This window comes from Caenorhabditis briggsae, assembly GCF_000004555.2.
Source record: "Caenorhabditis briggsae complete genome, chrIV, whole genome shotgun sequence".
In the NCBI taxonomy this organism is placed as follows: Eukaryota; Metazoa; Nematoda; class Chromadorea; order Rhabditida; family Rhabditidae; genus Caenorhabditis; species Caenorhabditis briggsae.
This window is the reverse complement of record NC_013487.2, coordinates 7,592,978-7,606,783: the sequence shown is the minus strand read 5'-3', so window position 1 is coordinate 7,606,783 and position 13,806 is coordinate 7,592,978. Positions and strand designations below refer to the sequence as shown.

Below are 13,806 nucleotides of genomic sequence, written 5' to 3'. Positions count from 1 at the left end.
CCCCTTTTAAACTGATATGTTTAACAGCCCATTTCCAGATAGTCCAATGGAAGTCTCAACGGTGAATGATGTCAAAATCTATAACTTGAGTGCCGGTAAAAGTCTACCTGAGGTATGAAATGAACAAAAAACTCATAGTTACTACTCTCAAAAATCTGTTTCAGTGGATGTCGTCTCGAGCGAGGAGAAAGTTGGAACAAAGGAATACCGATGTGCGTCAGAGGATCCAACTCATTCAAGACTTCGAAATGCCTGATGTCAGTAATACAGTGAATATCACACCGGACGGGAAATATGTGTGGGCATCTGGTAAGTAGAATTCAACAAAGAAGTTGCATTCGCATAATGGAAATTGAACTTTTTCAACAGCTGCGAAACATTGCGATCAATGAAATACTAATTTTGCAGGAAACTACAAACCATGGCTGAGATGTTATGATTTGAACAATCTGTCGTTGAAATTTGAAAGAGGCCTAGATGCTGATGTAGTAAAACTCATTCCTCTAAGCGACGATTACTCGAAGGTTCGCTGGTCACTATGGTAACCATCTGACACCCCTTATTTGTTTGCAGATTGTGGTACTAGAAGAAGAGCGATGGATTGAAATGCATGCAATGCTCGGCAGATATTTCCGTATGCGAATGCCTTGCCAAGGAAGAGATATGGCGCTTTCTGAAGAGTCCAGTGATCTCTACCTAGTTGGAACAAAGTAATTTTCAAAATAAACTTATCAGAAGACTATACTCAAATTTTAGGAGCGAAGTATACCGATTCAACCTCGAACAAGGCTGCTGGTTGACTTCTTTCGAGTCCACGGCTCCATTGAACTGTGTGCAAGTGTGTACAGATCACCAATTGGTTGTATGTGGAACAACAAATGGCGTTGTTGAAGCTTGGGATCACAGAGATAGATCACTCTGTGGGACTCTCGATGTCGGATCATCTGTTAACAGTCACACTGGGTAGGTTGAATGATATACGAGTTTTACAATTTTAGTTTGTTCAGGGAGAATTCAGTTATTGCTGTTACGTCATTAGCGTTTTCCGACCCTCTACACATCGGTGTTGGTACAAGTTCTGGCCAAATCGTCACATATGATCTGCGTGCGCGACGGCCTCTTCTAATTAAAGATCACAACAACGAATTGCCAATCAAAAAAATAGAATTCATTAAACGAGATGATGGAGACGTTGTTGCTTCGATGGATTCACGAATGATGAAGATGTGGTTTGAAGAAGACGGTTCTCCGTTGGCCGCTATTGAAAACACATGTCCGTTGAATGATTTTTGCCGATTCCACAATTCTGGAATGTTCTTCTTTGCCAACGAGGCACCTAAGATGTTGCAATACTTCATCCCACAGTTGGGACCAGCTCCGAAATGGTGTTCTTATCTGGAGAATCTCACAGAAGAAATGGAAGAAACGGAAGCTCCCGTGTACGATAATTATCGATTTGTTACCAAGAAACAACTGGACGATCTTGGTTTGTCTGGATTGATTGGAACAAATGTGCTACGAGCCTATATGCATGGATACTTCATCGATGCTCGTCTATACAACAAGGCACAAACGCAGATGCAACCATTTGCTTATGAAAAGTACAAAGAACAGAAGATCAAGTCGTTGATTGCTGATGAACGTGAAGAATCAGCAGTAAAGAAGAAGGTTGAAAAACTACCATCAGTGAATAAGAGTCTTGCTGCAAGACTTCGTGATGAAGCTGCCGCTGCCAACAAGACAGCCGAGACCAAGAAGGAGAAGAAAAAGAGTAAAAAATCAGATGCAGCATCTTCTCTCTTGGCTGATGATCGTTTCAAGAAACTATTCGAATCTGAAGATTTCGAAGTGGACGAAACTAGTGAGCAGTTTTTGAAGAATGCCTCAATTGCACAAAAGTTGGCAGCGAAGGGTCCTGTTGAAGTGGATTCAGAAGGGGAAGACCAATCTGAAGAAGAGAGCGAAGGTGATTCTGATGAAGCAGCAAGTGGAAGCGATGACGATCAAGATAACACTGCAGCATGGATGGAAGAAGATCATCGTGGCACCGATATGGCTTCAGATTTGGAAAGCGTCTCTAGTGATGAAGACGTTGATGAGTCATTGAAAAAGAAAAGAGCGAAAATTCGCGCGGCCAAAAAAGTGGAAAGAAATGTACAGAAGTCTCAGAAATATGACGAAAGAAAGGAAGCTAAGAAATTGAGAAAGTGCGATCAAAAAAAGATTTCGACGAATTAAAAGTTTTTAATTTTCAGAGAACAGAGACTGACATCCAAGCCATCGAAATTTGTTCTTCACTCAATCGGATCAGGAGAAACAACTAGAAAGTTTGTAGATGAAACGGTCGCTGCTAACACTGTTGGATCAAGCGAGGTAAGAATAAGAAATATTGATCAAAACGCAGAACGAGCCGGTAAAATTTACTTAATCCCAGTCTGCGACATCTATAATAAAAGACATCTAATAATAAAAATTCAGACTTTAATGGCCCTTGGCGCCCGTAAAACAGCATCTGCAAAACAAGACAGAAAGACAAAGAAGGTATTTGATCATCTCTCTCAGTAACGGTTTTCTATCAATTTCCTTTTCTAGGTCAACGAAGACGATGTTCCCTTCGGTGGTCGTGAAATGTCATTCACCATTTCGAAGCGTGATAAGGATCTTCGTGCACAGGCTGCAAAAAGCAAGCAAGAAGCTCACGTTGCTGAACGAAAAGAAGTTACTCGACGACCAAATGCACTTGTCACAAAAGGTCTCAAAAAGCTTCCTGGCAATCTTAACGTTGGAAAACGGCAGAATACCTATTAAACACAGAATTTCTTCTTTATTGTTATCCTTTCTCCAATATCATTTTTTATAGGAATGTTCCCCCTTGTTGTTGTTCAGTCTGTTTTTTTGTTGTCTGTTTTTTTCCTTTTTATTTTTTAAAAGTTCTGACTCGAATTGAATAGAATTGTTAACTAGAAATCACACTTTTAACTCGAAACATGATACCAAAGCCTCAACAGTATCCGGTTTCTCACAAGATAAAATGCGCAAGATATGTCTCTCATCTCCCCAGTCAGAATCCTTGTTTTGAATTTTTGGCTTTTTGGATGTCTTTTTTTTGCTCAAGACTACTATTGCGAACACAGACGCTCAATTAAGCCGGAGTCACAGAGCGGCAGAATCGCAAATGGAACGGAACGGAAAGAGGGGTAATCAATCAAAAAACAGAGAATCCCAATAAAATGAATGGCTTTTGTGAACCGAATTGTAATACCTATGGGAAATTTGGAAGACGACAGATTTACGATCTTCAGAAACTAGGGTTCTGCCGTAAATAACTACAATGGAAATGACTCGTAGAGATTAGTTGGGAAACAATCGAATTAATGTGGATAAAAATCTATGAAGATATGTCCTGACAGATTATTTCAGTACTTCATTTTTGAGATAAATTAATTTTCCGTCTCAGTTTTCAACACAAAGTTGTCGATAAGCAACAGTAATCTAGAAGAAAAGGACCGAAAATTTTAGGTTACGGTAGTTTTCGTTACGAGGACCGTTGGCCCGAAACAAGACCAATTTGGATTGATCAGAAAAGGAACCAGGTTGGAGAAGTCAGAGCTGGCAGAAGACGCAAAGTATCCAATTATTCTGGTACGCGACCACAAGTTGACAGAGATGATCGTGCGGCAAACCCATGTGTACAACAGACACATTGGAACGGAACATTTGTTGGCAGAATGCAGAAGGCAATATTGGATTCCTCAAGGAAGACAGCTAGCCAGAAAGATTGTACATTCTTGTGTCACTTGCAGAAAACTGAGAGGTAGACCATTCAAATACCCCGACATCCCACCAATACCATCGACCAGAGTAAGAAGGTCAGGGCCATTCCAAAACGTGGGACTCGATGGGTTCGGTCCACTAATGTATAAGGGCTTGACTGGAGAAAGGAAATGTTGGGTACTAATTTGCACATGTTTGATAACAAGGAACGTACATTTGGAACTTATCTCCGACAATGGAACTAGCGAATTTATATTAGCCATGAGACGATATTTTGCCAGAAGAGGGACCCCTAGAACAGTAGTGTTGGATAATGCCAAGAGTTTTGTTCTAGGAAGCCAAATGTTTAATAATGATATAAAAAAGTGGGCAGAGGAAGGTGACGCTTTCACCAACTTTTTGGACCAACATCCAATAGAATGGAACTTCATCACGCCACTGAGCCCTTGGAAAGGAGGAGTATATGAAAGGATTATTGGCATTGTGAAGAAACTACTGTATGCTTCAGGAGATACTGCCCATTTTAATTACGTCCAACTCTTTACCATCATCACAGAAATCGAAGGCATTGTCAATTCCAGACCTATCAGCCACAATCCAGAAGGTCCCAACGAGGGAGAAGTGATACGACCAGTTGATTTCATCAATCCAGAAGTGAAGCTGGAAATCTTACATGATCCGGGTAACCAGGAAATAGAAGAAAAGATGGGAACAACAGAGAAGGAGACAAGGTTACATTTGTCTAATCTGAACAAACACATGAACCATCTATGGCTGCAATGGGAGACAATGTATCTAACCCAATTGAAAGAAGCAAAAGCAAAGAAAAAACATTACACGAACACCATACCGAAGGTTGGACAAGTAGTGCTAATAGAAGAAAGACTAAGATGTAGACACAAATAGCAGATGGCTAAAATCACTGAGATTCATCCGAATGCTCAAGGCCAAATCAGAACTGTCACTATCAAATATGGAGGCATGGAAGTCTTGAGATCCGTGAACCAATTGATTCCATTGGAATTAGAGGAAGAATCTACCGCTTTGGAAAAGGCAGAGCACAAGGAAGAAAACACCACTGAACCAGAACCACTTGATGATCTTCAGAAGATTTAAAGTGGAACACAAGTTGAGGATCACATTCAGGACATAATAAGAAAGAGACTAGACAGAAAGGCCAAACAAGGAGTCACGTATCATGATTGTGATGTGGCAAAAACACTAGCTCCAGTCCTCCAGAGAAAGAACGAAAACAAGGAATCAAGGGAACCAACGAGAACACGCAGTCAGACCACGGGTACTCCGAATACCAGAGAGGGAAAAGAGTCGGGCCCTGGCAGTGTCGCGAATTCAAGTGATTGACTATCACTTATTCACGACTTTTCTCTTATTAAATACATCCCATATCATTATCCTTGTTTTCTATGTTTGAGTCAGCCGCATTCGTCTTCTTGCCTACACCACCCACGACGCCATATTTGAATCACCGCCAATTTGAGGACTACTGTAACCTGCACATCTAACTCTCGACACGACCAAGGACGCGCCCGGTTTGGGGATCAATTTCTTCTGCAAAATTAGGCTTCTTGTTGTTTCCTTTTTCGTACTGTGTTGATGCTATTTTTTCCCTCACAAATTATTGTATTTGCTTGGCAGAGAAGGTTCTAATAAAGAACCAGAGTGTAGGCAAAGAAAAAGGTGAATAAATTCGGTATGTCTTGTACAACGGTGTTTTTGTCGTCTTTATCTTTTCAGGTTTTATGTCTCTATTTTGGGTCGTTTTAGAGGTTCCCTTCAAAACAACGCCCACAAGGCTTCCTCTTCGATTCTTTTACAAGCATAAGCTTCCATGGTGACTTCGAATCTGCACAAAACCCTGTAACTTGGCGAACCTTGAGTTATAACTCGTCAAAAGCTCCACTCAACAGAAATTGGCATTGTGACCTGATCTTATAGGAACATCCAGAACGTTCGGTTTCTAAAAGAAGAAGTCGCAAGGAGAAGTTTTTTGCAAAGTCGAAAGTATTTTAAATATGAAAACTTCAAGAAAAATAAAGGAATCAGACGGAAATAATGTCAATCAGATAATTCTTACGAGTCAAAACCTAATTTGAATGTCCATCACAGCACATGGCTCCCCTCGTTGTCCTTCTTCTTCTTTTTCTTGGAAAGCGACCTCTTCCATTATGGCTACTAGCTCATCACTACCACCAACACAACCACCATCAAAACTGCCACCAATACAACTAGCATTGAATTCGAAACAAGAAGAAAAAGAAGAAGAAGAAGCACCGGGATAGAAAAGTGGTGAGGGAGCTGTGGTGGTGGTGGTGGTGGCGACGACGTTGCTGCGTATCGATTCTGCGTCTGCAGTGGGCGCCTCATCTGAATTCGTTGCTCTGCGTACTCCACCCACCAAACTAGTCTTTCGTTTCACAGCGTCTGCGTGCTCCTAGACTAGCTCTTTTTGGCAGCGAGGACAACGAAAAACGGGGCGGCGACGACTTCTACCTTTTGTGCTTCTTCTTCTTCTTCTTCTTTTTTGCTGCTGCACCACACTATTTTTATTTTTAGTTATGGTGTTTGTGTTCCGACATGTCAAACTATGACTCTGCTCAGATGTAGTATTCGTATGTGCATTTTCGATTTGTATGAGCATTTTTTATTATCTTACGTTTTTTTTCTTCCCACTTTCCCTTTTTCCTTTTTCTTCTGTCTTCTATTTTCAAAGTTGTCTTTAACAAACTGTTTATGCAAATACATTGATTCATAAAAAGTCCTGAACTTTAATTTTGTGTTGAAAATAGTTTATCTCAAAACCCAAAAAAATAAGGACCCCTAACCATCAACTTTAAACGAATTCATCCCGGTTTGCTTCAGAAATATAGAAACGTAATCAAATGCCAAAATATTTTTTTAACATGATAAATGTCTTCGTCAATGAACCATAAGAAGTCAGAAAGTTCATCAACAAATTAACAGCTTGCTTCTTTTTCAGGTTTTATAATTTTCAGTTCGATTTCTTCTCATTTTTTTGATTTTAATTTTTTTTCCAAGCCGAGTAATTAAGAACTTTTAAAAAAAATTATTTGTACTCTTTTTATTCTAAACTACTAATATTCTCATGTTTATTTTTACTTTAAATGTCCTATTTTTATTCTAAATGAAAATTACCTATTTTCGTGAAACTTTCTTTCTTGTTCTTTTTCTTTCTCTTTCATTTACTCCATCCAACCCTCTTTTTTCTTCTCGTTATTCACCAAATACTAATATTCGATTACATGCTCTCTATCTCATTTTCTCCAACTCTTTCTTTCCGTTTCTTTTTATGTGATGCCCTTCAAAAATCATATCCGCTCTCTCCATTTTCTCTTTTCTGTGCAGAACCTCTTTTTGTCCGTTCAACTCTTTTTTTTTGAGGAAAAAAGTGCAAATAAAATGGGCTTCTAAAGGTTCTCTCCACTCTTTTTTTGTAATGGTCCAATTTCAAATTTCCGTTTTCTCAAAGTTCCATTAACTGATTGGTTTCCTTTATTTCCTTGGGCATCTTATGTTAGTTCTCAATTTCGAAGAAAATTCTGCAAAGTTTCAGCTTATCAAAGTCATATAGTTTTGAAATTTGTATTTTAGATGTTTGCCAAATTTTATCTGAACTAAAGATATCTGGTATTCTATTTTTTCTGATTTTTGTCTACGGCCATCCATCCGCTCTCTTATTTTTGTATTCATTGAATCTTAAAACATTTATTCTTTTTCGTACTAAAAACAAAAGGCTGAAAAGTCTAAGAGGTTTTTCTGATGCTACACTTACAAATTTTAGCCGATTCAGTTTTTTGACAATCCTAAACTCTCTGGGAGACCGTACTCTTCCAAAAGTTATATTTTTTGATTAAGTGCTCATTGTATTTGAATCACTGATCTACCTATTCATTTTTTCTACCAAATTAAAGTGAAAGTTATGAAAACGCCTTCTCAATTTTCGTAGCTTGGCATCCACTTTTGTATTTTTATCAATATCATTTTTGTAACGCCAATTTTATTTGTACTTTGTCTGTAATCTCTATTTATTTGATCTTGAGCTATTTTTTCTTGGTTCCTATGCAAAATATCAAAAGTTTGTCAACAAAAAAAAAAGTTTGTGATATTATGATAAGCAATTTATCAGTTAACTTTACTATATGTCTGACAGAAACCGAGAAAAATAAGCCTAAAGTTAAAAGTTAGAGGGTTCTTCTATTACAGGTTTTACGGTATTTTTATTTTTATAAATTTCTTTAATTGAAAAACGATGCGATTTCAAAGGAATATTGAAGTGAAAATGCCTTTTGAGTTGCAACCGAATAATTAGATAATTTCCAATCCGAAATCTTTTTTGAAGACAGAAAATTAAGACATGAGTAGATAAGGCTACTTTTATCATGCTGACTTTGTGAGGAGCTTCATTTTAAAAAATGTTTTTCAATGATTTCTGATCTAAGATTGATTAATCAACTCTTCAATGTCTTTTCAAAAAGAAAGTGTATTGATACAGCTACCGTAGGACTTGCAAAAGAAGAACCTCCTAACGTCTAACTTTGATTCAATTTTCTCGGTTTCTTTCAAAGATATCAAAAATTTTCAACTGATTAATTGTTCCTCATGATGTCAGGAGTGTTTTGTTATTTGACACTTTTTTGATATATTAGATAGGAATTGAGATAGTTGAGCTCAAACTTGACTGCGTTCCAAACCAGAAAACTTTGAACTTTACTCTTTTAGCCAGAAAAAAAAGCATCAGTGTTCAGTGAGTATTCTAATCCTTTCAAATGTTTCCTTTTTCTGTTGTTTTTTCCTCCCATTCTTCCTTTTTCTCCATTTCCCTCTACTCTTCTTCCAACACCACGACACCCAACTTATTCAATTATTCATGCGAATCCTCTACATTCCGTCTCCTGTTTCTTGTCTTCTTCCCCCGTTTTTTCATTTTTTTTCTCTGAGCACTTTGATATCATTCTCATTCGCTAATCCCTTTTTTTCCTTTGATTACTTATTTGTCTGAATGTGACATATTTTTTGCTAAAGCCATCTTTTTACAGACTTGTAATGAAAACTGGATGGTAATTATAGTCATCTATTAATTTATTGATTTTCTCACGACACCAGAATGTCTTCGTGGTTTTCTTATTTCGGGTAAGAAAAATTCTAAATTTCGTAACCAAGTCATTGAATTCCATTTGCAGATTCAGCAAAGGACCTCCTCTTGAAGAGGTGAAGGAGGAATCCGAAGAAGACGAAACTCAAGTGCCTGAACATTCTGTGCCTGTTAGTTTTTTTTTCGAACACTCCGTTGTTTTCTATTTTCGATGCCCTGCAATATCCAAATAGCTAAACCTCTCATTCCTAACCATTTCTTCAGAAAACCGCCGAAGAAGAATTGGCGGACGCAATGAACCGGTTGTCTCCTGAGCAGCAGCATCTGATTCAAGATGTTCTCAGACGGGCAGAAAATTCTAGAAAAGAAGCAAAAATAGTTGTGGATGCAGAGATGATGAGGTCGAGATATAGGCAGAGAGAATCTGTTGAAGGATCACAAGAAATTGATCATCGGTACTCGTTAGTGCAAATGGACTCCATACCAGAAAGTGAGTATTTCCTTTGATTCATTCGAAAAAAAAGTTGAACATTAGATATGGTAACAAATGAGATGGAAGAACGAGCGGCATCTCAAAGAGAATTGGCAAACGAAGTTCCAAGGAGTCCACGAAGTCCACGAAGTCCGAGAAGCCCGAATAGCGTCAGACAACTACATGAGAAACGTCCATCCATCACAGAAGGTAACATTTTTTAAAGTAATTTTTTTCATAAATTCTCTTATTTATTCCAGCAACTACTGCAAATCTTCGAAACCGATTCCAAAAGATGAAATCTCATTTAACAACATGGTTCAATTCACTTGATTACGACGGTGAATACACTTTCGTTTTTACGAGTAAGCCTGAGAAATCAGAAACACTCGGGGATCTCACAATGCAATATATTGATGCTTTGAGCCAAGTAATACAAAACACCAGGTGCTGAATGAAAAACTGATAATTTCAGGCTATCATAATATCATCTCATATTGAATACTCACATTATTTGTTATCATCGAATCCACAGTTTCATTTGATGTGCACTCAATTTTGCGAATCAATATTTTGCCTGGCTTTTGAGGAAATCACACATCAAATAATCGATGAAAAAGTTCGAGAAACTTTGAATGAATACTGTGGAAGGATTGCTGAAGAAGCTTTGCAATCTGCATTCTTCACTATGGTTTCAAAGACGTTATCTAAATCAGAAGAGTAAGATTTGAAAAATATTTATATTTATCATAAAAATTCCGTTTTGCAGATGTGAACAAGTTTTGCAAGGAATATCTTTGATTCACAAATCTAGGTCATTTGAAAGTGCCCAACAATTGGATCAATTCTTGAGTACAATGGAAGAAGATATTGAAGGTGAGTTAGTTATTTTGTCTTTCATTCAATAAAACTTTCATTCTTCCAGATCGCGAATCTAGTAGAAAGTCGTCTCCTTATATGTATGAAGTCCTTGAATCGTCATCGGATAACCCATCATCATCTTCTTCTCGTGAATTCCGTTCCCAGAATTCGTACGAATCAGAAATGTCACACGAATCTCCAAACGTTCACGTTGAAGAACTATTCGAACTGAAGTCATTCGACTCGTATAAAAAAAAACAAGATGAAATACATTATCGACGAAGTTCCGGTGAATATATCTCAGAAAACTCTGATAGATCTACACCTGAGCAAAGTAACGACCAACAGACGGAAGAAGCTTCATACTGCATGCCTGAAGTTGATGAACATTACATTTGGATACCTGGACCATTGGGAAGGATAACCGAAGAACACGACCATGATGAAGAGGCAAGAACAGAAAGCAGCTCCGGCAGTATGATTCTTCACGAAGACAGATCGGAACCAAAAATGCTTCTGAATGTGGAACAATACATTCAGACGATGATTGATCGAGTTAGTGAGCCACAATTTACGGAAACGACAGACGAAATGCAAAACAAAAATATAAATACTCCGAAACACTCGGTAGACAAAATTACCCAGGAAACAGAAAGGATTGCTGAACAAATAGTGGCGGAGACAATAGAGAAGGTGTTACAAGAAACACGTTTGAAGATAGCCTCAAAGTCACCTGCCATCCAACGATCGTTCTATCATGAAGTTATTGAAGCAGTTGAGGCACCAGTAATGGAACCGAAAGAACCAAAGAAACCGGAGCTGACCCAGGAAGAGATTGATCACATTGGTTGGATCCAAAAGATTGCTGAACAAACGACTGCACCACCGACTCGTCCACCTGTACCAATCAAAATGGCCACATTAGATGAACCAGTCTCTGAACCTCATGAAGATGAAGACAGATCCAGTGCCACGTCAGGAGCAGACTTCCAGAAATCATTTGATCATGAAGTCACTTACGAACGATTATCACCACTTCTTGAAGTAGTTGAAGAACCAGTAATTGAACCGAAAGAACCGGAACTGACTCAGGAAGAGATTGACCACATTGCTTGGATCGAGAAGATTGCTGAACAGTCTTCATTCGAACAAATGCCTGCACCATCGACACGTCCACCTGTACCAATCAGGATACCAACAGTTGATGAACCAAACATCGTCACTGAAGCTCATGAGGATGAAGACAGATCCAGTGCCACGTCAGGAGCAGACTTCCAGCAATTATTCGATCATGAAGTCACTAACGAACGATCATCACCACTTCTTGAACCAGTTGAGATACCAGTAAAGGAACCGAAAGAACCGGAACTGACCCAGGAAGAGATTGACCACATTGCTTGGATCGAGAAGATTGCTGAACAGTCTTCATTCGAACAAATGACTGCACCACCGACACGTCCACCTGTACCAATCAGGATACCAACAGTTGATGAACCAAACATCGTCACTGAAGCTCATGAGGATGAAGACAGATCCAGTGCCACGTCAGGAGCAGACTTCCAGCAATCATTCGATCATGAAGTCACTTACGAACGATCATCACCACTTCTTGAACCAGTTGAGGAACCAGTAATGGAACCGAAAGAACCGGAACTGACTCAGGAAGAGATTGACCACATTGCTTGGATCGAGAAGATTGCTGAACAGTCTTCATTCGAACAATCGGCTGCACCACCGACTAGTCCACCTGTACCAATCAGAATGGCAACAGTTGATGAACCAGTGATTGTCACTGAAGCTCATGAGGATGAAGACAGATCCAGTGCCACGTCAGGAGCAGACTTCCAGCAATCATTCGATCATGAAGTCACTTACGAACGATCATCACCACTTCTTGAACCAGTTGAGGAACCAGTAATGGAACCGAAAGAACCGGAACTGACTCAGGAAGAGATTGACCACATTGCTTGGATCGAGAAGATTGCTGAACAGTCTTCATTCGAACAATCGGCTGCACCACCGACACGTCCACCTGTACCAATCAGGATACCAACAGTTGATGAACCAAACATCGTCACTGAAGCTCATGAGGATGAAGACAGATCCAGTGCCACGTCAGGAGCAGACTTCCAGCAATCATTCGATCATGAAGTCACTTACGAACGATCATCACCACTTCTTGAACCAGTTGAGGAACCAGTAATGGAACCGAAAGAACCGGAACTGACTCAGGAAGAGATTGACCTCATTGCTTGGATCGAGAAGATTGCTGAACAGTCTTCATTCGAACAAATGACTGCACCACCGACACGTCCACCTGTACCAATCAGAATGGCAACAGTTGATGAACCAGTGATTGTCACTGAAGCTCATGAGGATGAAGACAGATCCAGTGCCACGTCAGGAGCAGACTTCCAGCAATCATTCGATCATGAAGTCACTTACGAACGATCATCACCACTTCTTGAACCAGTTGAGGAACCAGTAATGGAACCGAAAGAACCGGAACTGACCCAGGAAGAGATTGACCACATTGCTTGGATCGAGAAGATTGCTGAACAGTCTTCATTCGAACAAATGACTGCACCACCGACACGTCCACCTGTACCAATCAGGATACCAACAGTTGATGAACCAAACATCGTCACTGAAGCTCATGAGGATGAAGACAGATCCAGTGCCACGTCAGGAGCAGACTTCCAGCAATCATTCGATCATGAAGTCACTTACGATCGATCATCACCACTTCTTGAACCAGTTGAGGAACCAGTAATGGAACCGAAAGAACCGCAACTGCCCCAGGAAGATATTGACCACATTGCTTGGATCCAGAAGATTGCTCAACAGTCTTCATTCGAACAAATGACTGCACCACCGACTCGTCCACCTGTACCAATCAGGATACCAACAGTTGATGAACCAAACATCGTCACTGAAGCTCATGAGGATGAAGACAGATCCAGTGCCACGTCAGGAGCAGACTTCCAGCAATCATTCGATCATGAAGTCACTTACGAACGATCATCACCACTTCTTGAACCAGTTGAGGAACCAGTAATGGAACCGAAAGAACCGGAACTGACTCAGGAAGAGATTGACCTCATTGCTTGGATCGAGAAGATTGCTGAACAGTCTTCATTCGAACAAATGACTGCACCACCGACACGTCCACCTGTACCAATCAGAATGGCAGCACTTGATGAACCAGTGATTGTCACTGAAGCTCATGAGGATGAAGACAGATCCAGTGCCACGTCAGGAGCAGACTTCCAGCAATCATTCGATCATGAAGTCACTTACGAACGATCATCACCACTTCTTGAACCAGTTGAGGAACCAGTAATGGAACCGAAAGAACCGGAACTGACTCAGGAAGAGATTGACCATATTGCTTGGATCGAGAAGATTGCTGAACAGTCTTCATTCGAACAATCGGCTGCACCACCGACTAGTCCACCTGTACCAATCAGAATGGCAACAGTTGATGAACCATTGATTGTCACTGAAGCTCATGAGGATGAAGACAGATCCAGTGCCACGTCAGGAGCAGACTTCCAGCAATCATTCG

General features: G+C 39.8%; 2 protein-coding genes across 2 annotated transcripts; both read left to right on the top strand.

Moving 5' to 3' along the window:
• Window positions 1–16: 16 nt before the first annotated feature.
• Window positions 17–4,890, top strand: Cbr-nol-10 (the record flags this gene model as incomplete). Its single annotated transcript, XM_045235498.1, has 13 exons — window positions 17–112; window positions 165–309; window positions 409–524; window positions 574–710; window positions 757–963; window positions 999–2,207; window positions 2,256–2,373; window positions 2,479–2,541; window positions 2,593–2,718; window positions 3,116–3,171; window positions 3,543–3,917; window positions 4,218–4,629; window positions 4,684–4,890. The coding sequence occupies 13 exons, from the start codon at window positions 17–19 to the stop codon at window positions 4,888–4,890; spliced, it is 3,267 nt and encodes a 1,088-aa protein (XP_045093123.1).
• Window positions 4,891–8,917: 4,027 nt separating this feature from the next.
• CBG05921 lies at window positions 8,918–10,101 on the top strand (the record flags this gene model as incomplete). Its single annotated transcript, XM_002633157.1, has 6 exons — window positions 8,918–8,943; window positions 8,994–9,075; window positions 9,170–9,395; window positions 9,441–9,587; window positions 9,638–9,807; window positions 9,853–10,101. 6 exons carry the CDS (start codon window positions 8,918–8,920, stop codon window positions 10,099–10,101), a joined length of 900 nt encoding a protein of 299 aa, XP_002633203.1.
• Window positions 10,102–13,806: the final 3,705 nt, after the last annotated feature.